This window comes from Apteryx mantelli, chromosome 25, assembly GCF_036417845.1.
Source record: "Apteryx mantelli isolate bAptMan1 chromosome 25, bAptMan1.hap1, whole genome shotgun sequence".
Taxonomy (NCBI): Eukaryota; Metazoa; Chordata; class Aves; order Apterygiformes; family Apterygidae; genus Apteryx; species Apteryx mantelli.
In genome coordinates, this window is record NC_090002.1 from 6,966,318 (window position 1) to 6,992,208 (window position 25,891).

Consider the following 25,891-nt stretch of genomic DNA (forward strand, 5'->3'; position numbering starts at 1 on the left):
AGGAGTAAGACAGACATCACAACTCAGAAGTATTTTCCCCATTCATCCTCCATCCGGTCTTTCTCTAAATGCAGCAGGAGTTGCACAGTCTCCTCCCAACCAGTCCGCACACAGTTCGCCACTCTTGGCCTGTTTACAAGTTGTGTTACAAGGTCTGAAAGCCCTGACTTCACGCTCGAGATCGCACGTAGCTTCCTTACCAAAGGAGATGGAAAAGAATTTGGCTCAAACCACATCTGATACTCTGCCCAAAACATTAGGCCAACTTTTCCTAGTGCTACAGCATGTGACAGCAAACTGCCGCAACATACACAAAAGGCAACCAAAGCCAGGCGGATAATACCACATTCATCCAGTCACTGGATACAAGACAAGCTGCAGCAAGACGAACAAAGGCAGCTATCACATATGAAAGGCACCATTAAAAACGGCGTGCCTGAAATTCTGCCTTTCAGCTGCCCTGCTAAATCCTTCTCAGCAGCCCCTAAGAATCACAGTCCATCCCTCCTCACCGAAGGCTCCTCCAGAACTCAAACAACATCTCAAATCCAAGCCTCTCTGTCTGAGGGTCAAGGAGCAATTCAAAGCCATGCCACAGCCTACTCCCTGTCTGGGATTAGGCTGCTGCCTTCGATGCACCAGGACTCTTCTGATCCAGAGGTAGAAACTTTCTTCAACACCCCAGTTAAGTCTCAAGTCCCTGACAGAGCCCAAACTTTAACCTTTGCCAAAATGACCACAGTATTCCCCAAATGTGTCTCCCCATCTTTCATCAACATATAGTAGCGTTTCAGACTAAGGTACTTCTGCTCCCCATGACCTTCTGGCATCTGATTCCAGCTACCGCCAACCCTGAAATTTCAAAGCTGACCCACACTTCCAAAGCAGCTGAGAAACATCTTGTGGAAAGGGAGAGAAGCAACCTGTGATACTGCAAGGGAAAGAAAGGCCAAACGATGCTAAACAAAAAACTCCAGTGCTAAACAGTTTCCTCATTTCCTACTGTGATCAAGAAATCTGAAGTCCCAAACAGGAGCAGAAGCAGGTGGAAGATGGACATGGGGCCCTGTGAAAGCTCTGCTGTTCCTGCAGGATGCAGAGAGCTGTTACCTGGGGACACGGCCACACTTGCAGTCTGGCCAAGGGATGCACCCTGCTGATTTTGAGCTGCTTTGGAAAACAGCTGGAACCCTCTGGAGAAGAGGACCAAACAGAGGGTCACAGTCCTACCGTGTCCCTCTCTCCAGTTCTACCACCATGCTAAGAGCAATGGAAGATGATCCAACCAAGCTTAAAAAATGCAAGAGATCAAAAACACATTGGTGGACCTCCCTCCTGCCCCTAGGAACACCTACACACCACCAACAGATCCAAGGCTCTTTCTTGCTGCATTATTCATAAGACCTCTTTTCTCTTCTTTTTTTTCCTTTTTTTTTTTTTTTTTTTTAAATGAACAAGCATAGTCCTGGAAGATGAGAAAACTCATCTGCATTCCTAGATTTCTCCCACCACAACACTGGCAAGGGATTGCTTAGGTTCCTTACAAACCCAGTAACACTTTCTGTGCACCGCAAACCCTGAAGTCACAGCTACTATCTTTCTTGCTGTAGTTTAGACAAGATTCATCTCTGGCTCCTTATTTGGCCAAAGATGCTTCCCTCAACTTCTCCGTGAGATGGGGCTTAGAGTGCCTGCAGTACTTGGACCTTCTGGAGTCTGGGGAAGAGACGTGCACCCAGCACAAGCAGATCCAATACTTCATGATTATATTTGATCCCAAATATAATTACAATGAATCTTTACTCATATTAAACAAGCCTGGGCACTGTAGCAAGGGAAAGGAGTCAGGATTTTATGGTCAGGCATTGCACTGAATAACCAGCAAGAGCTGCAGGCTGAGAAGTTAGCCTGAAAGCTTTTGATTCAGTGGCTGTCGCCCAAGGACTATTCCTAGCTGAGACCGCAAAGCACCAACCTGAAAAGCATCGCAACTTTGCCTCAGGCGGCAAGTGGCTTTGGCAAAGGCTGGTGGGAAAACAGTGACCTCTTGTGCCCTCCTATACTGGCGAGGAGTACAGCAGGACTCAAGGAATGAAAGCTAGCATGCTGCAAAAAAAGAGGAAAGAAGAAAAAAAAGGAAATCTGAAGGTCTTACAGGGGAGTCACACCAAGTCCTCCTTATACTGTTCATCCTAGAGATGAAATGGTTTCCAGGTTTAGAGTCCTAACTAAATCCTTCCAAATCCCTGCTCAGGACATTTGAATAAAGCAAGGGATGTTTCTTCCTCTAAACAAACCTTTTGCTGTTGCCGTTGAAGGAAAGCCAAAAAGCCCAGCAATAGCCAGACGCGAGAGACAAGGTGTTCCCAGATCCTCTGTAAAGCACGGAAGTCCCTCTGGGAGAAGAGAGCCAAGTTCAATATTTAACCCGGTAATATAGCGAATTTTCCGTCAGTTCCAGAAAGGGGCTGGCTCTGTGCATGGTTATTTTCCTCCTTTGTTACTTTATATCTCAGATTAGCTTCAATACAAGGCAGTGTGCTGATTTTGAGATTGAGACAGAAGGGCCAATCAGCTGCGGATACAAACATGCATCGCCAGCAGGTCTCCAAATTCAGCTGGATTGAGAATACAGCTCGTTTAAATGCTTGCATTGGTTCATCTCGCCTGTTGTAACAACACCACGCAGCCTTCCACCTCTCTCTGCATTTATTTTGACTGTGCACAAGATTGTTGATTTTTCTAAATTAACATCTTAGGTCCCTGCAATCCCTCAGTTGTAAGGATAGAAGTTTCTCTTCCTCTGTGTACATTCTGTACGGGCACACTTAGTCCTCCCCTTTTTATAAAGGGAAGATTACCAGGAAACAAAACAATTGCAATACAGACTCCAGCTGCCCCACCCAACGCAGAGTTCAGTTGCTCCAGCTCCTCTTTGCCCTCTATATTTTCATTAAATGTGTCTAAGCAAACCTCTGTACTTTTTGGATGGTCACTTACCTTTCGTTTTTCTATCCACCGCAACTGGCTTTTTAGTTTCTGCTGTAAGCAACAGCTCATAAGGATGCTCCTCTTCCTCAGCTCCACTTCCCCTGCTCTTCCTTCGTGCAACAGAGGCCTAATGAAATACAGCATAATGTAGTGCTCCACAAAGCAATGCTATTTATCCCTGCAATAAAGCGCAAGGCCTCTTTATGCCATGGTTTAGGCAAGGAATTGGCAGAGGCAACACCTTCACCATAGAGCATGATCCAAAATATAATACTCTTTTTTTTTTTTCCCAAAACAAAAAAAAACCCTTGATATTTTAGTATTTAAGGTTGCCTACAGCTTTCTAGCACTGACCAACTGATTCACTGTGCAAAGTCTGCAGACAGCCTGGGGGGAAAAAGAGCTGAGAGCGTTATTCCTGTTCATCCCAACTCAGACTTACTGTTGCTATCGGAATTTGCTTTGTCATTCACCGTTTAGCTGCTGGACCTATTAGGACACAGCTGAAAAAAAACCCAGAATCCCTCCCACCTTCCCAGAAGTCAGATCCAGCATTTTTAACCTCAGGATGCACAGCACATTTAGAACTAAAGAGACCTCAGGCAACACAGTAAACTGAGTTTAACATCAGGACATACAGCAGTGACTCTGCTCATTTAAATCCAAAAATGCTTCAGATTAGAGCTTGTTTGAACCAGTGGCAGAACCTCCAGCGAGCCACTCTGGAAAGCCACCATCCACATGCAGCAAGTGGTTTTGACACAGGATCCAAATGAGTCTTGCTGCAGATGACCCAAACGTTGTCCACCTGTGGCTGGGCAGTTGCCAGTGAAGCTCGCAGGCGCCCGACATCCTCAGGGAGCCAGGAGTACCATCCTGGAGCTATTGCTCCCCAGGGCCGATGGGGCCGCACTGGGCTCGCAGGCGAGCTGCCTTCCAGCACCATCTCCTGGCCAGACCTCGGCAGGCGGTACGGCCCCATCCCAAGAGCCCCGTGGGCCCGCCACAACCCGGCCACCGCAGTGGGGTCAAACCCAGGCTGGGGAGCGAGCGATCCTGCCCCTGCCAAGACAGGGAAGGGCAGGTCTGAACGTCGCAGACCCCAGGGAGGGCTTGCTTTCTGCACAGACTCCTGGAACTGCCAACTGTCTAGACTCTGGACTACGCGCCACCAATTTTTTCCCCAAAGTGAAAGCGTCAGAGCTGCTTCAAGGGCAGATCGGTACCTACCTAGCTGCGATCCAGCCAGGACCCCTAGAAGCCGTTTAAACCGTCTTGGAAGGACACAGAGAAGACAGCAGCACAACGTCCTATATCCGTGCACTGCTTCGGCACAAGCCCAGCTGGCTTTTAAATCAGCTTTGCAATGGGAGGAAATGGGCCATGCCCAGCAAAAGAAAGTATTTATTCTGCCTGCTTCAAGCATGAGCTGCCAAGCAGACCAGCTCCTTTGCAGGTGAAGGAGCTCATAATGAGCAAATTAAAGAAAAACTTCTGACCAGATGGTGGCACAAAAACATCAAAGACTATAACAGTGGGTAACAGGCTCTTGCCAGAGTTCTTGGAAAAATACTGCACAGCAGTAGCCTGTCGTAACAGTTGTAGCTTGAACCTCATGCCAGGCATTAGTATACTCCTAAGACTCCTGCAGATGACGATTATCATGCTGTCCTCTTTCAAATGCACTGAACACATTCAGAGACTGTAGCTCCCTAAATGCATGCAAACCTCAGCTTTTACTTTGAAAACATTTGTGCATGTATTCATAGGCTTGATTATGCTTTCTTTTCCCCATCTTTCATCCTCTAAGGCTTAATCAAAGTTTCAGGTTTGAATTCACTCAAAACGTCAAAGCGAAGTCCACTGTTTGTTGGAGAGCTATGCTCACTTTGCAGGTTCTGCAGCCAGGTGTAATAAGATCAAGTAAAACTTCTGATTCATCTTCCATTTGTTTATACATCTTGGTTTGCATTCAACATCCCTTCACTATGACCAAAGCCTAAAAATAAGAGACTTACTAACGAGTATGCTCTACAAAGCATGCTTAATCCACAGCACTGGACACTGCTTTGAAAGACGCTATTTTAAAAAGGTAACACATATTGTTCCTCTCTCCTCCCCCTGCCAGAGCTGTGGACAAATCTGCTAGAATAATCATGGTGCCTTGTCTTTTGTCTGCACTTCCCTTTTGGAGATGAATAGTAAACAAATGAAATAGAAGTTTAATTTGAAAGTGCAGACTCTTATTCAGCCTCAAACCCAGAAGGTTTCTACTGATGGTGAAAGGCGGCACTCAAGGACCCTACAGACAATCAGCTCTTTTGCATTTTTTGCACTAACATTTTTCCATGATGAAAGTTAAAAGTTTCTTGTTTATGCACATCTGCTTAGACTGATAGCTCTAACTTGGCAACAGAATAAAAAAGACTACTTTTAAAATTAGTTTGGCCCAACCCAGAACATTCAATGACTAACTGTCCTGGCCCTAACGTGAGCACAGGTTTTGAGGAAGGCAGATCAGGATGCTGCTCTGAGACGTCTACAACATTCCCCAAGCATATTCCTGCTTCTTTGTGCCTGCCCAGCCCAGCGGGAACATGTACTGCGGTGATACATAATGGGCAAGTTTCAGAGCTACAAAAAGGAAAAAAAAAATCCTTAAGGCTATCAGATCAAAAAGCTCAATGGCTTCTCCCCTCCTGCATTTTTCTTAACGTTTTGTCATAAGTTTCTTACCGCCAGTGAGAGCTGATAAAGGAGCAAGATTCAAAGCTAACTGTTATTTACATCCATGGGAAAGAAAATAATGCAATTCAAGCCAGAACTAGTATTTTTCTTCCCATGTTTTTCCAGCCTTCCTCCCACTCCCGTCTGACACCAACTAAAGCTGATCAGCCCAGGTACAGTCAGAAAAGCTGAGCACCACAGAAACAGCATGCGGAGAAAAGCAATCAGTCAGACCCAAAACTGCCTTATCAATACGTCTAGAAGGTCAGTTCCAGGCAGCTACACACTGCATGTAATTTATGTCAATGAAATTGGTTGCAAATCAAGATGTCCCCAACCACTCACTCAGTGCATAAGTCTCTTTTCCAGCAAGATTTCCTTTAATGGATCATGTTTCCAAAACCTTTAATGGCAGGACAACGCAGCAGGAGCTTTATAATTAAATACGGCAAGATAAGTCAGCAGGAGCAGTCGATGCACGTTTCCCTCCCTCGTGTTTATCTTCATAAACAGGTTCCACTTTCCAATTATGCAGTGACCCATTACCCAGCTCTCCTCTGCTCAGAGCCAGCTGTGTGACTGGTTACCATACACTGGAAAAATCATTTTAATAGCAGGAAGGGACCAGTCCACAATTTCACATTTCAGATTTTACTGTTTATGTTTCGATCGGAGTTCTACTCTTTACATAAAAGTCAGTTTTATTAAAGCAAACTCTGTTTCCTTATATCTTGTTTGTCACACTTCAGAAAACAGATCGCATTTGCGCCTTGGAGGAACTTCAGCAAATCAACACATTCAAAGCAAAGCATCTGGTGAACTCAAGTCTGCTCTGACAGCTAGAGGCAGAAGACATCTCACTTGTTTTACATGCATCTTACCCCAAAACACTAGACATTTGGATAAGCAAGGAAAACCACAAGATTATTTTTTGCTTTGAAAATTTTACTGGGTGTCAGCAGAAGTCTCCAAGACACATTTCTCGTTTCCCCCCTGCCGGGATAAGGGCCTCTCAGAGAGCCCTTACATCCGAGGTTCACAGGCAGGTGAATAAAAATGAGCAACAGCAGTGCAGTGCATGAGAGCTTTAGTTTCATCAAAAAGCAGTGCGCACACACACTGACCTCTGCAAAAGACATCTTTTACATATGTAAAAGACTGAGCCAGAAGCTCAGCTGGAGTTAAGTGGCCAAGCCCCGTTCACCTCTGTGGAACCCACAAGCCCACGGATCTGCTCCACGACTGGAAGCCAAGAGGACACATGAACTAACGGTCCCCCAGGCTTCAGTCTCAAGTGAAAATGCATTTGGTGGGATCATTACAAGTGGGCGGTAGCCCACATTGGAATGTGACTGCCTGATTCAGAAAATCTCTTCCTAAGGGAATTTCCAGCCTAGAATAGGCAAGGAAGGCTGAAGGTCAAAACAGAGGTGCCCTGGAAGAATCACACAAAGGAAGTTCCCATGGCAAGCGACAGCAGCGGTGCCAAAGTGAAAGAATACTTCACATTCACAACCAGATTCGCAAGGGAGGTAACATCATTATTCGGCTCCTCCCAGATTATTAAAACTCATCTTTAAACCACGCTCCTATCAACCATCCCGGATCAAGCCCCACGTACCTCGCAGGAAGCACCGTGGCCTATCTTCTTCTCCACATGCTGCTCCTCCTCTTCGTCGGGGGGTGGCTTGGCAGGCGGGGGTGGACGTTCCCTCTGCGGATTAGAGGACCGCTGTCAATTGCTGTGTTTCAAAGCATGACCCTTCTGCTTCCACTGACACTATATCCACGTTGCTGCGGATGCAGCGTGGTAAAGACCACCTCAAATTCGTTTGGGTAAAATAGCAGCTTAGTCTAAACAGCAACTGAGTTTGGTAAGAGCTGCTATCCTTCCTCCTCCTCCTCTCCAGGAGGATGCACAATAGGGCACACAGCTCTTTCTGTAGATTCATGGTACGGCACAGGAACAATAATAATAATAATAATACTGCAGACCACCCACCTCTACGCCGCACCAGTAACACCGCACAAGGCCAGCTCAGACCCACGTGGGCACCAGCTAAATTTTCAGCAGAATAAAACCACTCAGGTGGAAGGTGCCATTTACGTAGCTTTATTGCCTCATTATTTAAGCCGGTTCATTCAGACCTAGACTAGCAGTCTCTATGGCACAGCATTACACAGTAACGAACTCATGCAAACGGGTAGAAAGGGACTACTCATTGCTCATGTCTTAATGAAACAGTAAGAGGAATAAGTAATTCCAGAAGCACATTTTATAGTGAAAAATGTTAGGGAGATCAAAAGAGAGTGGTGCACTGCATTCCTCAAATATCCCAAGCCTGCCCATGGGCAATTAGGGCTGAACTACCTTGCCTTGATGCAGATCTAAATGCATCTCTAAGCAATCTCTCACCCTACAATAGCTCCATCTAATGGCAAATGGAGAGCCAGCCTAGCTGAACTGCTCGTTCCAAACAGCTCAACCCAATTTTGGGAGAAATTCCAGCAAGCTCCTGGAGCAGCTCCCTCTTTTTTCTCCCTTTTCACGGCAGCTCAGTCTCTCGTCTTTTGTTGCTTGTGGTAGAGATGAGCTTATTCCGTGTCAGACACTATCGACACGGGACATTACGTGGATGGATTTAAGTCAGCAAGATTTAGGTAATGCCAGGATATTGCATTTGTACTGCATCCCCAGAAGAGAGGTTTGGCTGAAACGCCTGTTCTAAAGCTTTTGTGCCTCATTTCTATTATATTTGCCAATGTAGTACAGGAAAAAAGATGCACCTCATTACAGAGCCAGAGGAAGCAGGGTTACAGCATCACCAGCAGTTTAATTGTTCATTGCTGCTTTGCTTTTTGCCCACTCAAAAAATATCAGTAGAAAAGGCTTTATAAAAACAACCCGAAAACCAGCCCTGAAGCTGACACAGCAGGCCGCAGGGGCAGCATCCCATCTGCCCCATAGCAGCGTTGCCACCGATTGCTAAGGAAGCGGCAGATGCAACTAACAGAAGGTGAGGAAGACTTTGGAGACAGTTCCAGTAGCTACATGTTGCCTCGTAAAGCCTTGAGTACCCTCTACAGATCTCTGCAAGTAACACATACAGGGTTTCAGCTGTCAACTGGTTTACCACAGGATGTTCTTAAAGATAATTTCTTTAGAGCCTTTTCTTGGGCAAAGCAGAGGGCATGAGATGAGGCAAATGCTACACAGAAAAGTTTCCAAAGCTTTCTCCTCAGCAAGCAGTTAACTCTTCAGCTACATGTAATGCTCTGACAAACCAAAATTCAAAGGCACCAGACCACATAAGGATGCAACACTGGATGAAACTCAGGCACATACAAGCAGCTACTCATGGGCAAGGCTACGGAGGGAATGTGACCAGGCCAGCACAAAAAGGAGAGGTTCCTGCCTGCTCCGATCAGTGTCAGGGATGGGTTGAAAGATTTCTTCAAGCTGGGGAAGTGGCAGCCTGCTGCAAAACCGTGGAAATGGAGTTATCTGTCTTCCTAAGGCATGCAGAGAAGAGCACACACAGCTACATACAGGCCTGACTCCTGCTGCTTTAACACCACTTGTTTCCACTTCCTTATTCACAGACTCTCGGTCTGAAGATCTCCCACTGGCAAGACTGTCCAGAGAGTGGCAGGACGTTGCGTTGTATAAAGCTTCATAGGGGCTCTCCTCTTCTGGGTTCACATCAAAATCTATGATCAGTTCCGTCACTGCTTTCTCCACATCACCTGTGAGGAGAGAAGGAGACAAAACTGCATCACCCAGGGCTTCCACCCTCTGAAGCTCAGCACTTGCAGGAAGAGGAGCGTTGAGGACTGCTGCATCGTGCAGACACCTACCCTGAGAAATCCGGCACACAGGATCAGTGGCAGCAACAAGCGGTGCTTGGACAGTCTTCTCTGCAGCTTTGGCACTCTTCTTCCCAGTCGTGTAATCTAAAGTGAAGCGGGGTGACACACGCAGTTTAGGTCAGTCTAGTTTTATGTCCACTTTAGCACATGGTATTTCCTCCCTTGTGAATGGAGGACCAAACTGCCAGCTGATTAAGTCTCCAAAAAATAAATGAGGTACTTTATTAAATCTTGCAGCTCAGTTCCCAAAATAGAAGCAGGCAGCCTCTTTAATCACATGCACAAAGTCAAGAACGGTTTCTGAACTTTTACAGAGCCTTTAATAAGAAAGCTGCAAAGCAGCTGTTCTTGGATAGACGCAACATCAGGGAACTGATTACTTCGTATGTCGTAGCTACAAGCTAAACAGAGATGCAGTCTGGTCTTCTGGATTCATAAGACAGCAAAGAATAATTCTAGTTGTGGTCACCTAACCACAGAAAAAGCCAGTAACATTAAGCTTAAGTGAATGAAGTCAGACATCAACAAACATCTCGCACAGCTCACCCTACAGGAGCAAACTACCAGCATTCACCTGCAAGACCCTTAGTTTTCAAGCCAGTCTTTGTCTTCAATTGCAGAATTGAGATAATACCTACCAGCCTTAGAGGCAAAGCTTAATTTAAAGTCTGCAAAGTGCTTTGAACCTGTGAAGCTCTCAAATGTTAAGCATGAATAAAACACACCAGTTGCGTATGCTTCTGATCTTTCTCCCCACAGCTGAGAGGAAACTGAGACAGAGTAATTTCAAGCTATGAATTCGGCTAAGATGCCACTTTTCATTCCCTAACTTGGGCAGAAACAAAGGGCCAAGCTCCTTTATAAGTCAGAAATAATCAAGGCCTTTTCTGTAAATCTCATCTGCAAAATCCATGCCCAGGCTTCACAATGAAGTGATAAGTAGGACATAGGATCAGTGGATTTGCCTAAACAGACATATAAAGTAGAGTCAAACAGATTTTAGACTACCTTTAATTTTAATTAACTTATAAAGTTAAGCAAAACTCAATTAAGCCCATTTAAATTGTAAAAGTGATGCCACACTCCTTAAGTGAGCAAACTAATCTCCCTTAAATCCATTCCTGGAAGTCCTCCTGCAAACATGTGCTCTGGAGACAGTTCACCACTAAGAATTTAAGCACCATTTCCTCCAACACCCTTTTCAGATTCTTACCAAGTGACCTGGTGTGAGGCTGCTTTGCCTTCAGCACTTTCCAGGACCAGAGAAAAAAAATACTGTACTCGCACTAGCACAATATGCACCTAAAACCTTTCCCTCCTGCCCACACACAGGCCTACAGCACTTACCTTCAATGAGAGCTGCTATATGTTGGCTCTTCTGAGAAGGAAGTTCCCTCACAATATCCAGAGCTGTCAGGCCTCTGTTATCCTTTATGTTCACATCAATACCTACAGCAATAGGCATAGAAAAGGCAAAAGCAAGAACATTTTCAAATTATGTGCAAATTCATCTCTTTAATCAAGTCACAGCTTACATCTGTAACCATCACCAGGAGGAAAGAGTTTAAAAAAATTAAACAAAACAAGGAATAACCTCTCCTATGATCCCCTCTGAGGATCGATACTTCAATAGCTGATCAGAGTGAAAAAAAGCTGCCCCCATAAGGGGGTTTCCTCAAGTTCTGCGGGAAGGGATCACTATATTATTGCTTCAGAAGGGGATCACTCTCACCTGCAGCCAGCAAGATTTGCACCACATCTGTCTTGCCAAACAAAGCAGCTTCATGCAAAGCACTGCCTTTTTCAGTCTGCAAATTAAATGGAAAACAGCATGAAGCTAGACAGTGGGGAATGGGGATAGAGGAACGTTGTAGAAGGTTACAGAAGCAATAAATATGTTGCATCATATACAAAACGTGGGCAACAATATCTATGGTCAAACAATCCACACTATTGCAACATTGAGAATTTGGAACGGAAAATGGGGATTCTTTCTTAGGAGAGAGGTGTGGGCTCAGACTAGAAACCAAGACCGACCTTTCTAAGGCTTCACAAGGGGTCTCTTCCGTCCTTGTCAGGACATGACCATCACATACAAGTTATTGCTGTGAAAGCAGCATAGTAACAAGCAGCTTGATAGGAACAGAAATGGTTTGCCTCCGTTGCTACCAAGAGCTCACAGACTGAGGGGCAGGATAGCTCAGGCAAAAGGGCTTTCTTCTTCCCTCGCTGTGTCTGGGGCCCTTTCTCCAATGTTAAGCAGCTTCTCGGAGCCCAAAGCTATTGCTCATCTTTCAGAAATGACCCCTCCGGGAGGACGGTGAGCTGTAGCTTTCCCTGACACTCCTACATGGGTTCTCCAGTCTCCCAGCAAGCTGTCCAGCCCTCAACACACACGGACACGCTAGATACCTGATAGTTGCTATCCATGCCAGCATCCAGGAGGACATGGACTACAGCTTTGTGACCATTCCTAGCTGCCAGGTGAAGGGGAGTGTGTTTCTTAGTGTTGCAGCTTAAAAGATTGGGGTGAGCATTCAAGAGCATCTTCACAACTTCCAGCCTCCCGTAGAGCGCGGCCAGATCCAGGGGAGTCTCGAATTTGTTATTGCGCATGGTAGGGTCCGTCAGCTCCTCCAGAAGAACCTTCACCACCTCCGTGTGGCCATACTGGGCAGCGCAGTGCAGCGCCGTCTCGTTGTCGTTGTTCTGGAGGGTCACAAACGCCAGCGTGTCAGAACGGGGGAGAACGGAGCTGCTCTGTGCCTCACTCAAACCATTGAAGTTTAAATGCAAAAACAAGACAAACAAGCAGTAGGGAAGCAGAGAGCCCAGGTTTAACCAGAGCCCGGAGCAATGTTTTCATCATGTCATTAGCCATTTACCAGGCACAGATATCCCCTTACGAACTCATCAACTGACCCACCCAGTTAAAAGCCTGGAGAAGCTTCAAAAACATTCAGAGCAATGAGCTTTACTCAGATATGGGAAGTCTATTCTACGGGAAATAGATGCTATATGTGGGGTAGCTTTCAAAGCATTAAGGTCAGAAGCAAGAGACCATGCTAACATTTAAGGGTCTGTCAAGCTGTATCTGGATTCCCATTAATTCTGCTAGCTCTTGGGGAAAGCTGTCTGTTTTAGCTGTTGGCAGCGTCCTGCACTTTGGGATATCACAAAAAAGACTGCAGTAGGTAATATGCAAACTGCAGCATGAATTCTACCTGCTGTAGCTTAATTGTCATCGTTTCAGATTTAAACTTCAATTGTTCAGAATCCTACTTATCCTGATTATAACAGTCATTCCGCCTTGGCAGCGCTGAAGCTTGCAAGCTGGTCAGTGTAGAAAGAGGGTGCATATAAGTCGCATGCAGTTTGTGAATTAAGAAGTTATCAAGCAAAGCAGATAGATCACTCCACTAACAAGCCTTTTGGAGTCAAGGCCTCAGGACAACTGGCAGGGAAAGATGTCCAAGCTGCAAGTGAATGCCTCCACAGTAAAAGCCCGATCCAGTTAATGCATGCAGCAGCTGTCAGGTTAAAATCAGCAATGCAAAGTATTTATGGACAAGCAACCTAACGCATTTCACTTTCAGGTGCAAAATATGAACATTGCCAGATTCAAAAAAGGTTTGGCTTTTTTCCCCTTCAAATTAAGTTCACCTCAAGTTTCTAGTTTTACTACTGTGAACTATACATAGAGGAATTTCAGTGTAAGGACTTTGGAAATACTTATCTAGGGATTTAATAGACCCAAAAAACTTCCGTACAAACTTTAGTTGAAAGAATCACAGCAGAGTTTGTCATTTGAAGAATAGTTCCCATTAAAAAGGGAAATGTATTTATTTTGACAGATTTAAAAGTGCTACTCTAGGAACTGAATTTGCCCCTTTTGCTTTGAGAGCGCACACACTTTTTGGGATTCCAGTTTGTAGGAGAGGTCAATATTTTGCACCTTTTCACAAACAAGCTGCAAAATTTGCCATGTGCTACAAGTACTTTAATCCTATTACCACGTTAAGTCATTCTAGGGATCACAAGAGTCACACATGCAAACTCCCGTTTGTTTTTATCGGGTATTTGACTGCATCATTTTTCAGCCACGTGAAAAGAGTCAGGGAAGCGGGAAGTTCTGGAGAGGCTCGACAGCCGTGGCTTGTATAAAAGCAAAAACTCCAGAGGCCAGAAGCAGCAGCAGCCACATGCAGAAACGAGGGCTTTGAGAAGGTAAGGAAAGCATGGCATCACTGTTAGCAGAGAAGTTCAAAGTCAAACAGCAGGCTCTATACTTGGAGTGGCAGAGGCAGCCATGGTGAAGGAAGGTACATACAAGTGGACAGAAGTTACTGTAGAATAAAAGTTTGCACATAAAATACACATAGGGAGTGGAAAAGGGGAGAGAATAGAGAACTACAGAGATGACACCTATCGCTCTGCTTAACCTGCTGCTCTCGAGGCATCTGAAAGGGCCCTACGTAGCGTCATTCTTATTTGCCGGGGAAGGGAACTGCGGAGTGGTGCGATGATCCAGACCGAGCCCTCGGGAAGCCGGTGCCCAGCCTCGGGCCTCGGCAGCACTCAGTGTCCTTCCCACCGCCCCGGCCTGACCCGACCCAGCTCAGCACCACCGGCAGCACCTCCCGCAGCTCCGGGGAGTTTGTCACTTTTTGCAGAAAGGGCAGATGAGCCCAGTTCTTCTGGTGCACGGGGTGCCTGCCACAAGCGACGCAGCAGGGTACGTGCCGCTCGTGCTCCGCCAGCCCCGGCGGTGGGCACTGCACCGCCAAGCCTGTCCATCTCTCACCTTGCACTGGCCCAGAGTCCATAGCCCTTGAGGGTGCTTTAAAGGATGCAGCAACCCAGAACACCTGCCCAATGGCTCAGGAATGGGAATGTGAAATCCTTGAAAAATAGAATTCTTGAGGATTTTCCCCATCTTTGCCTCATTTTAGTCACATTTTCCTTTGGCAGATTAGGGCTCTGTCACTCAGGATGAAATCCCCAGAGTATTCCTCCTCTAACAGAAGATCACCAGGTGATAAACTAGCTTGAATCATTCCAGCAAGGGTTTCCCCCATCACAGACTGAGTACTGGAAATTCCTGCTATTGCATAAATCTGTCTCCATTTTGGGAGAGTTTTGAGCAGCCAAAAATCCTGCAGCTGTTCCAGGCAAGGCATGTTGCCTCCCTTCCCCATATCGCCTCTCCAAGCGCAGACCAGAGGGGAGCCTCAGCAATGATCACAAGAGCTCGAATATTCATATTTATCGGAGATGGAAAAAGAAAATTCTTTTCCAGCAGCCAGAAGCCATGTGGATTCAAATTTCAAAACTTAGGGGGGAAAAAAAAAAATTAAAGTGCTCAGAAGGACTTGGGGGATGGAGGAATAGTAGCACCCTCCTAATTCACAGCTGGGAGCGAGGAATTGGGCCTTATGCGATGCCTGCTTCCCGACCACAAGGTATGGAACAGGAAACAGTGCAAATGCCTCTGCCTTCAGATGGGTGCCGTCAAATTTTTCAAGCCCTGGTAACTAGATACCACATATTATAACCCTTATAGCTCCTCGTCACACGCTGTAACGGAGCATCTAGAGCTCATTAAAGCATCTCTGACAGTGGCTGCACTCCCCTTCTGAACAGGGCTTTGTTCGGAGAAAGGAAGACTTGGTTTAAATAAGTTATCTTTCTAATTGCAAAGATTTGAATGCTTGAATAAACTGCCAAGGGAGATTAAGGAGCTGCCACTCAGAGGCTTTTAAGAACCCGTTGGACAAATGCTGGTCAGGAATGGTTTAGGTGGAACTGATCCTGCCTTGGGGCAGGGAAAATGGGCCAGGTGGATTCAAGTCCCATCCAACCCTGTTTCTGAGATTCCTTCAGGGTTTTTCCTCAATTTGTACATTTCTAAGATAGACTTGCCCTTTAAAAAAAAAAAGCACAACACAACTTATTTCGCTGGTCCAGTGACATGTCTGATACTGAAGCACAGAACAGGGATGTCCCTCTGGCACACACTCTGCAAAGCTGCTGTTTCACAGTGAAAGGCCAAAATGAAAGCAAAAAACCTGTTAAGCAAAATCCAAATTTCTGCAGAAGGTGACACCCAAGACATGTCACAACCTTCAGGCCCAAAACAGGCCAGAAGCATGGGCACGAGCAGTCCTATCAGTTATACCATCTCCTTCCCTCCCCCTCCTTTTGCAGCGTACACAGTTTCCAGTAGCGTCTCACACAGCATGGCCATTAGCAAAAATAAGAATAAATAGACCTCCTGCGTTCCTACAGGTGCCCAATGCCAAACACACTAATACATTTCAGAAAAATGATCCCCATATGTCCAGAAAGCTTTTGGGAGCTCTGCGGGTGGGTTTGCTGCCCAGTTTCATTTGCAGACTCCAGATGGTAGGCTTCCACTTTCCTCAGCAGCCCATTTAGATTTATAGCACTTTAAACCCAATCTGCATTATTCATTTGCTTCCAATTAAAAAAGACAAAGGTAGTTTGTGTAGTGCAGTTTATTTCTCCTCCAGCTACGTGGCAGCTTTTTCTACTTTGCATTTGCTCAACTGGTCAGCTCCTCCGTACAGATTAAATAGCCAAATCCAAGGTAGCAAGACTTAGCGAAACAAAGTTGCTCCTCCGTCTTTTTGCTTAAACCCGTTGCTTTTCAGAAGTCCTTCAGGCCTGTACCACACATTGTATTTAACTAATTTCAACTATTTAACAAAAGGTGTTGAAAAAGGGGCACACCAGGAAGTTAACTCTTTCTCCAGCTTTTAGGAGGGCAAGAAGCTACTGGCTTTCTTAGCTTTTCCTAACAGGATACCAATTTGACTTTTAGCCAGGCATGTATAAATGCCTTTCCCCTCTTCTAAATATCCCCAAATGTTTGGAAAGATGGAACAGCTTGTTTCGATCATTTCAAAATGAAATTGCATGGGAGCTGAGAAGCTGGAAGCACCAACTAAGCAAGGACCCTTCCACTTTGCACCTGGACTTTTTTTGTTCTCCCACATGCAACAAGGCTATCAAAAAACCCATCAAGGTTTGCATGATAGGTATGGTTCCACATGCTCTTCATCAAACCTGGTCAGAAACCGGTGGAAAGCTGGTCAGAACTTCTCATGACCCTACCTAATAGTTTGTATATAAGCCACGTCTGTCTGTCTCCTTAAAACCAAGGCAGAGATTTCAAGAACACTCATCTTATTCCCAAGAGCCTTCAGAACCCAAGTATTACAGCCAAAACCCCAAACTGAATACCTACTAAAGAAAACCCCTCAAGAAAGCTAGCTCAGCTTCACCTTTATATGCCTTTCCCATTCAACACTTTAATACTAGAATGCTGCAAGATTTACTCAGTCATCAACAGTATTTTAGAAAGCTCCTTTCAGACGGTTGAATTGCTCAATTATAACGTTTCCACAGAAGACATTTGTTGCTATAAAATTCCCAGATGGATTTTTGTCAAAATCACAGATAAGGATGAGCTTCATGTAAATATATTTATGCTTAAAAAGGTATGCACCAGAGTATTTTCTGAAAAGGAAGTCTGCAAAAACAAACTCAATTCCCAGTGGTTAGTAAGCTCAGGAATTTTGAATGTGTTTTTAAGGTACTGCAGATCAAGCAGAGTGGAAGTTTTAACTAAACTCCGAGAGACAGAAATCTGCCATGGGTGGCTGCATCCAAAATAATTGGCTGGAAGCAACTGTGTCGTGGTGGCTGAAAGCAGAAGTATCTCATGATAAAACAGCAAACTATTATGCCATCATGTGCCTGCAGCTTCACTTTAAATAAAAATGAAAAGTGGTGAGTGCCTGAAAAACCACCATCACATACGTACTGGTAGACAGAACAAGTGACCCTAGACACTTCCTTATCTGCTTTTATCTGCAATTGCTCAGCCTCAGTGCATCGTAAGTGCTTACATTGTGCCTTTTTGTAGATTAAGAACAACTAAAAGCAGAGAGGAGCAAAACAGGCAAGAAAACAAGAACAGGAGACTAGGGCTGAAGGGTCAGACGACACAACAGACTTAACATCAAAAAAAGAGAGACTGATGCAATAAGCAGGACATGAAGGACTTGGGAAGGGAGGTGTAAACATTACTGCCTTCCCTTCTCCCTGCCACCACCAAAAGAATTAGCTGTCCATTCAAACAAATAGAGGATTATGCATTTTGTAGGAGAAAAAGCATGAAAATTCACTCCAAACAGCCCACAGAGAAAATGCATCCATGTTTAAGCAGGAAAATAAATTTCCTTCTCTTTGCATTTATCAGCAACATTAGCACATGAAACAATACCTAGAGCATTTTAATTGAAATAACATTACCTTTTGGAAGTCATCCAGCCAAATCAAGCAAACTGACCATCACCGTGAGTCCTACAAGGCTAAGCAATGAAGGAGCCCCCAGGAAAGTAAGGAAAAGCTTCCCTTAAATTATGTTTCTATAACTGCTTTGAAGAAAGAAACCCACAGTAAATAAATGGTTGCAATTTTACTCTTCCCCAAGCAGCTGCGAACTGAACAGGTATTACTGCAATTGGATGACATTGCACCTGGAAGCACGCGAGTGCAGCTTGGAGTAATGATGCAGTGAAATGCTGACAGCAAAGTACACACCTTGGCATTGATATATGGGTCAAAGGGGCCGTACTTTTTGAGTTCTTTGATCTCAAGAGCATTCTACAAAAAGGAAGAGGAGAAAAGAAAAAAAATGTGATAATGAAATGGGTGAGATATAGCAACAAAGCAATGGGTGACTCCCAAGGGGTGGAAGTGACAGAACACAGCATCTTGTTCCAGTCAAGAGCTATTAACAGCAGAAGCCATTCCAGCTGCCGATTCCTGTAACTTGAACCACTGTGCATTTCATTTACAAGACTCCAAACACAAGCAGCACAGGCTATTCAACTGACTTCTCTCACATAAAAAGGTTTTGACTAAAGGGACATTAATGAAACATTACCTGGAAGGACTGCACTGAGCTTTTCATCTTTTGCAAAGGTTTCCCCTCCACCTGTCCTCCTCTGACAGTAGAACAGTTTACACTCCGGCCCCTCAGTCAATTCTTATCAGATTGATTGTAAACAGTTTACTACACCTCTTAAATCTATTTAAGCAGACCAAATGCCTGCAGTTGTGCCCAAAATCATTATTAAGCACAGCCCCAAACTGGAAAGCAATAAACAAAGGCATTAACACATACTCTTAGTCACTCCTGCTAAATTGAGGGGCAGTAGTGATTAGTACTACCCCAGTATTTTTCATTTCATGATGCTTTAGAAGCCATCATTTAGCCTTAGAACAGCCTTGGGAGGCAAGTTAACTATTTTACATTGAGGAACAAAAAGCTTAGGCATGGCACTTTGGTCCCCACAAAGCATGGGTGGAAGCAGGATTAACACTCCTAAACCCAACTCCTCTTGGGGAGCTGGCTTCTCAGCTTCTGAAAAAATATACAGAGCAGATCAAAATTAAACAGCAAAAATTTAGAGCAATCAAGCCATCCAGCTTGACCTTCTGACAGATTTTGTTAAACTTGAGCCAGGAATATCTGAGCTACTTGTGAATTAACTTCTGAACAAATATACATTTTCAGCCTTACGTTATTAAGGCAGACAAACTTATTTTGGTTTACTCCCTTCCACCTGGCTGATAACCTGAGTGGTTTAGGAGTTGATTCACAGGGACAACAGGTATTCCTGCCTCCAGGACAGGACAACCAAGGGCTGTTGTAGCTCTAAGCATCCGATTCGAATCTGTTACTGCATGTCTGCCCGAGCTCACTCAGTCGTAAGCGGCTCAGTAACACGGCTCAGCAGACCAGTCCTCTTATCCAAACTCTTAAACTAAAGACATTTCTGCAAGTTCAAGCAATAGCATTTATGCCTGGGAGCCACTGTCGAAGTGGATGGGCATTAATTTCACTGCCCCTCACACGTTTCAGCAGTTCTCTGGAACAGCAGGGAGATACCTGCAGATGTCCCCGGAGGAGTTACACAGGGGAGGCAGCCCTCCACAGTGGACGGTGTCCACTGGGCAGAATAGCCGTTTTATACAAAGCAATCCATCTGCATCCTAGCCCAAAAGCAATCAGGTTGACAAAAAGGAAGAAATCCACAAGACTTTTTCCTAGCCTGATTGAGAAAATATCTTAAGATTAAGCTAGGGATTTATCTGGGGCCAAGTGGAGCTAAAATTGTCTTACAACTTACAAATTAATTAACTGGAGCAAGTGCTAGAAACAAGCCAGGAGAGTAGCTAAGAGAGCGTGGCCAAACAAAGACTAAACAAAGCTGCTTTGATTAGTTCCCAAAAGAAGGGAGCCAATGTGTCCTTTGACAGTACTAGAAATCTTCTCAGTTATTCAGCAACTGAAAGGAAAAACCATTCATGTTAGTTTTAGAAGCCCAGTATGAAAGCAGGAGACCACTTCCTAGGTGCTCAGTGGTTCTCATAATATATATCTTTATGTAGATAAACATATATACCTCAGTCATATTCAACCGCTAACCCAGAACTGGAGGTATTGCTTTGGACAGTCCCCTCCTTATCCTATTAGCAAGCAGGACTTTATAGCAATTGCTAGTAGTTTGGGCAGGGTCAGGAGTCAGCTGAAATGGTCCTTCTACAGCCTAGCGAAGTGATTCAATGGTACATTAGAGAAAAATACGCAGACCTGCTCATTCACTTTAGTGTGCGAAGGTCCCTGGTGGATGAGGAGTTTCACTATGTCTGCATCTCCTTTCCACGCTGCCAGGTGAAGAGGGTAACAGCCTTTGCAGTCTGCTACATTGGTTAGTGCATCATTCCTCAGCAGAACTTCCACCACATCCCTGCAAGAGAAGGGAAACGAGTCCAGGAGGTATCCCGTGCCTGTTCCACAGCTTACATTCTGCAGTCAGGCAATCACATAGTATTTTATGAAAAATTCACCTGAAGAAGAATATTTCAGGGATCATCTTGAAATGCGATTTTAACATGTTCCTATTAAATGTTGCCCAAAAAAAAAAGTGAAGGACTGCTGAGATGAGCTTAGAAACAGTCTATGTTATTTTTGTACTAATGCAGCTGAACACAGACAGAAGTCATCTGCAAGCCACTCTGGTGAAAAATGAACTGCATCAGTACAGTGAAGATGAATAAAGATTTTTAACTCTATTCAATCTCTCAGTAGTTTAGGTAGCAGTGAAAAATGCAAGATCCACCACTCTGAAGACCACAGAATTATTTAAAAAAATATATAAAAATCTGCTTTTGCACATTATAAGTAGTGCATGCACAGCAATGCATGGGAAACCAGACAGACTGCAGAGGACTGTTACTGGAGAAGCCATCTTTAAGATCTTGTTACATCTTATCCAAATCACAAATAAAAGGGTGTTTGAAAGCCTCAGTGTTCTGCCAAATTAAAAAAAGAGTGTATAACTACATTCTGCAACTAATGCCTCTGTAGCTTCCCTGCACTGATGTTCACTTCTTGTCCTGAAGATGGTGTAGTTTTGCACCACTGCCACCTTTTACTTCAGTGGGAAACAGCTTTAGACTGGTGAAAGAGTTATATAGAAACTGGTTTGTAAAGCAACTCACTTATGACCATTCAAAGCAGCATGGTGCAGTGGAGTGTATCCAGTACTGTCAACGCAGTTCACATTTGGCCCTCTCCAGATGCTGCAAGACAGAAAACGTACAGGGAACACTTAGACATACACCAAACAGACAGGCAGCCGGCGGGAAAAAGCTTCAGCAGAGTTCTTGCACCACGTTGGTTATCTGGAAGCAAACCTTCACAGTGGCTGGCAGCTGTGGGTAAGAGCAGTAATGCGCAGCCCTGCATTAAGGAGAGAGGTTAGTATCACAGCAGAGACATTAAACAGATTCACTACTTGATGCTTGACCGGACCATCCAAGTTCTTATACCAGAGCTTCCGCGTTCTCCTGCTACTAGGCATCTTTCAACCATACATGTGCTTACCGAAAAGCATCTTCAGAGGAACACGTGCCTATTAACATTGACCACAAAAGCAAGAGCTGGTAAACCATCAACCCACCACTAATTCACAGCCCTCTGAAGGATTCTGTTGGATCTGGGAAACTCTTTTCCCCCCATGCCGAGAGTCACCAGGGGTGCAAGCAGAAGACGGTGGGACACAGTCTACCCTCTTGGTCACCAGTGTGAAGCCACACTGACTTTATACTGGCCAAAAAGCATTTCCATCTGACAGCTGTTAGTGGTCTGTATGAAAAAGTAGGTGGTCTCACAGCACTTTTGAGAAGATTGTTAAATTCCCTCCCTTGTTCAAAAGTCTAACACCAAGGATTTAAGTGAGTTGTAGAGGATTAATCTTCCCTCTAACCGCTTCAAGGTGTCCCATTTAAAACAGTGGAGAGCTGCGCGTCTAAGAGCTGGCATTGCTCTCGACTTTGCTGCTCAAGGGATTTGGTTTCTATGGCTGCCAGGTCTGGCACCCCTCACCAGTGCCACCACCATCTTCCAGAAAGGGCACAGGAATTCAAATCAACACGTTCTTCCAAGGAAATCTGAAGCCTTTCACCTTTCCTGAACACGGCCCTCTATTACAACCCATCACTCTTCGCACGCTGGCCTGTTTTAAACTTGAGACTCTCAAGAACTATATCGGATTTATTACAACCCTAGACAACGGCGCTTCTCCTAACAGAGCACGTTCTCCTGCTTTGTTTTGTTTTTAAACTAGGGGTAGAATGTAACAGCCCCCTCTAATCCCCAATTTAATTGGCTTAGAATAAAGTCAACTGTTGCTTTTTTATGAAGCAGGCCTTTCCTGATCATTTCATTTCCTCCCCAGCATGTAATCACTACGACTCATTGTATGATACCGAGGCAGCCTGAGCAGTTATTAGGTTTTCTAAAATAACAGTCATTACTAGAGGGCTGCTAGCCAGAAAACTCTGCTGCTGTGTATAAAAGCAGCAGGAGAGGCACCAAACCAACAGAAATCTTAGGCAGACCAAGTGCAAATTCAGAAGCAAACTAAGCAATGCACTTTACTCTCAAACACGTTTCAGGTGGACTTCAGGAGCTCCCATTGAAATGGGGAGGCAAGTTTCTGTCCTCCAAGAGGCTCCTGATCCAGCACACCTTTATAAAAGGCTTTGGAGTCCAAAGACAGATGCAAGCTCCACAACAGGAGACGGAGCTAAGGGGAAATTCAGCCAAGAAGACAGGGAAGAAAGCCACAAAAACCAGCTTGCAAAGGATCAGAAGGCTTAACCAGAGGCATTCCTGCACTGCCACCACACCACGTACTACCGGCAACAAATGGCCAATCCATGTATGTGAGCAAGGCATTTCAAGTGCCACTAGCATCATTTGCAGGATGATGACCTAAGCCATGCCCTGAAGATACACAAGACACCAAATACACAAAAAACAATAACAACAAAAAACCTACCCAGCTGCAACAGGCCTGAAGCACGAAGGGGACCTGAGCATTTCTCAGGCTCTGGTTTATTTTTTGGCAGTGGGTTCATCCAGTGTGGTTGCCCAAACAATTTACTGCTGGATTTAATGTGGCAACTAATGGTTAAAAGTAGTGCCAGAAAGACTTGTCTGTAGTCTTGATCAGTTATAAATACTGCATCCGCACCTCCCCTTGCACAGGCTGCTATAGCCTGACCAAAGCCAGAGAGTTTGACCGTTTTACATGCTGAACAGAGCAGTATTTTGTTGCTGAGCTCAAAAAAATTACAGGGTGCACATATGAAAAACAGCACCATTTAATATAATTTCAGCTGAAAGATATATTTATGAAATAAGGAAGGAAAACCAAGATTAACAGCATAACTGGCATAAACCAAGTCACTTGCTCAAAGCGATCCAACTGGTTGGCAGCAAAAATGGGGACAGTAGCACAAGATTTCCGTTTCCCACCAGAGCAGTCTCCCTGCGAGAAAAACACCCTTGCATAAGACTCTTCTGGTTAATGCTTTAGAGTAAAATACAGAGCTCGCTCCATAGGGATCAGGGGAGGAGAAAAGCTGGAGTTTAAGAGGGACCTTTTGCTACTGCAAAAATCTACTGTAACTGCTAGGATTTCAAGACATTAAAAAAAAAGAAAAAAAAAGTTGTGTCCCTGACACCCCTTTTCTTCTTGCAAATAGAGAAAGCTTTTATCAAAGAAAGGTCATATCACCCAGAAGTTCAGACTGAAGGAATCAAAGGATCCAAGAATCTATTTCTATTTAGATGTCAGGATTGCAGTGGAAGTCCATCAGTCTCTTCCCACCTCTTCCTCTCCAGTCCTTACAGTTAGGAAGGCCATAAAGTTCTTTGGATTTAACAGAAGCCAAATACTTCAGCCCATTTTTATTTATGCAGTGCATAGCATTGAAGTGACAGACTACGATAAGGTCCCCAGCTTCTCATTACAGATCTAAACACAGGAAAATTGCTCTACCATAGTCTGCAAAAACTAGGAGTTGGAAAAAAAACTAGCATGGGAATGTTACTCTTGAAAGACACTGCAATTCCTCTAGAGAACTATTTGCAGCGCCTGGCGCAGCCACAGGAGAATAATTTGAACAACATCCCAGGCCTTATCTGTAGAAACGGTGGCAGAACTGTTTGAAACAAAGCCCAAGCTCTGCTTGAAAATATGAGGAAAGCCCCACAGATCACTTTTGGAGAAGAGCTGGACACTCTGGGGTTAAAATTAGACCTTCTGAAGTGAAAAGTGTCAGGTCTTTTGGGGCCAGAAAGGAAACTTTAGAGGTTTAAGTCCAGGGGAACTTAGCAAGAAAACTGCTCTAGTGAGAAGGCTCCGCTAGCGTCAGGAACTCATCACACCGCTAACGTGGAGCTGTTCCCCAGCATGGGGCAAGCCCATAGACACGTCAGAAGCGCATCTCCACTCCCTGCAAGAGCTCTCGGCTAGGGCCCAACTGTCTAGAAAAATTCATCGAGAGCCTTCAAGGCTCAAAAGCAGAGAAAGCCACTTGCCACCCTCCTCACCAGCCTTCATTCTTGAATCAGTCTCCAGCACTTTCAAACTGTACGGATCTCCAAAATGCTCCTTCAAGGAATGGGTTTAATATTTAAAGGAAGACACCCTAAACTCGGTAGAGAAAACGTTTTGAGAACTGATAGTGACAAAACCAACTGGAAACTGAGAAACAGCTCCTCCAAGAACCCCCGCATGAAGCAGGACAGATTTGCTCTTCTTATAGCCAAAATGTCTCCAGTCTTCTTGCAAATGATTTTGGTCCCACAGGCATTTGAAATCTTTGAGCTGTCAGGCTCACAAACACCTGGGCGAGTTCTCTGTGAAATCCTGCTCAAGCAGCCCCATTTTGGGAACTTTTATTAGGACAAATAAATAAGGAAGAGTGCCCAACTCCTCTTGGTTCCAGCCCAGTCCAGCACATTTTACAACATCGAGAACAATAAAAACTATACGTTAAGAATAAAGTTGGTTCTATGGAGACACAAAAGTTACCATAGGGAAACCAGCGATACAGAGCAGCTCAGCAGGCTCAAATCCTTTTGGAGGGGTTTCTCCTTCAAGCCCCTACGCTCCCGCTGTGCTAAGGCACAGACACGGAGGCACAAGGCCTGCCTCGCCTCGTGGAGCATATCACCTCCAGAGGCTTGCAGATGAGAAATGAACCAAGAAGAAGAGCTGAGCACTTATTTCTGGAGCTGAGAGATCATGTGGTGGCGAAGCCGGCATCATTTCATCTTAACAATACTTACAGACCTGTTGCCCTGATTTTACAAGAGGGGAAGTAATTCAGAACAGGGCGGTATGAAAGACCCGCCTTTGGCAACGATAGACAAGACGGAACAAAACGCAGGAAATCCTAGCGCCAAGCCGCTGCAACGTGCTGACGACAGCTCTGGAAGCCACGAGGGCTTTGCTCCCTGCTGCGCTATGTAGCCTCGGGGAAGCCTACTTCCAGACCTCAGTTTGCTTATCTGTAAAATGGAAATATGGTACTGAGAGAAGCAGAGTATAAAGCCAAGTGCTATCTATGTATGTTGTGATTCTGGGCTGTTTCTGATTAAACAGAAAAAAGGATCTCTGCAAGGGAAAGAGAATGCTGTAAAGAGAAGTTTACAATAAAGTTCACGAAAGGTCTGGAGCCCATCCGACTACCACTGCTGTTTGCTTTCTTTTCTCCCCCACAACCCCCCAAAACCCTATATATCAAAGTCTTTTTTTTTTTCCCCCCAACTTTTATATTAGCAGCCTTCCTTATGAAAGCAAACTTCTCAAATGAATACCTAGATTTCACCTCCCTTTTACTTACT

General features: G+C 44.8%; 1 protein-coding gene across 6 annotated transcripts in view; it reads right to left on the reverse strand.

The window, feature by feature from the left end:
- Positions 1-25,891, reverse strand: part of ANKS1A (ankyrin repeat and sterile alpha motif domain containing 1A) — a 108,109-nt gene that overhangs the window by 57,330 nt on the left and 24,888 nt on the right. For 4 of the 6 annotated variants that reach the window (XR_010886340.1, XM_067310705.1, XM_067310704.1 and 1 more), the window contains exons 2-11: positions 21,190-21,270; positions 20,279-20,435; positions 18,220-18,282; positions 12,001-12,297; positions 11,321-11,396; positions 10,936-11,037; positions 9,577-9,672; positions 9,269-9,465; positions 7,340-7,432; positions 3,001-3,118 (exon numbers count right to left, since the gene is read on the reverse strand). Coding sequence is in view for 5 of the 6 variants with exons in the window: in XM_067310705.1 (XP_067166806.1) it covers positions 3,001-3,118; positions 7,340-7,432; positions 9,269-9,465; positions 9,577-9,672; positions 10,936-11,037; positions 11,321-11,396; positions 12,001-12,297; positions 18,220-18,282; positions 20,279-20,435; positions 21,190-21,270 (1,280 nt within the window). In the remaining variant the exon portion in view is untranslated. The remainder of the gene's footprint in view (positions 1-3,000; positions 3,119-7,339; positions 7,433-9,268; positions 9,466-9,576; positions 9,673-10,935; positions 11,038-11,320; positions 11,397-12,000; positions 12,298-18,219; positions 18,283-20,278; positions 20,436-21,189; positions 21,271-25,891) is intronic. The other 2 variants (XM_067310706.1, XM_067310707.1) reach the window with 2 other exon arrangements.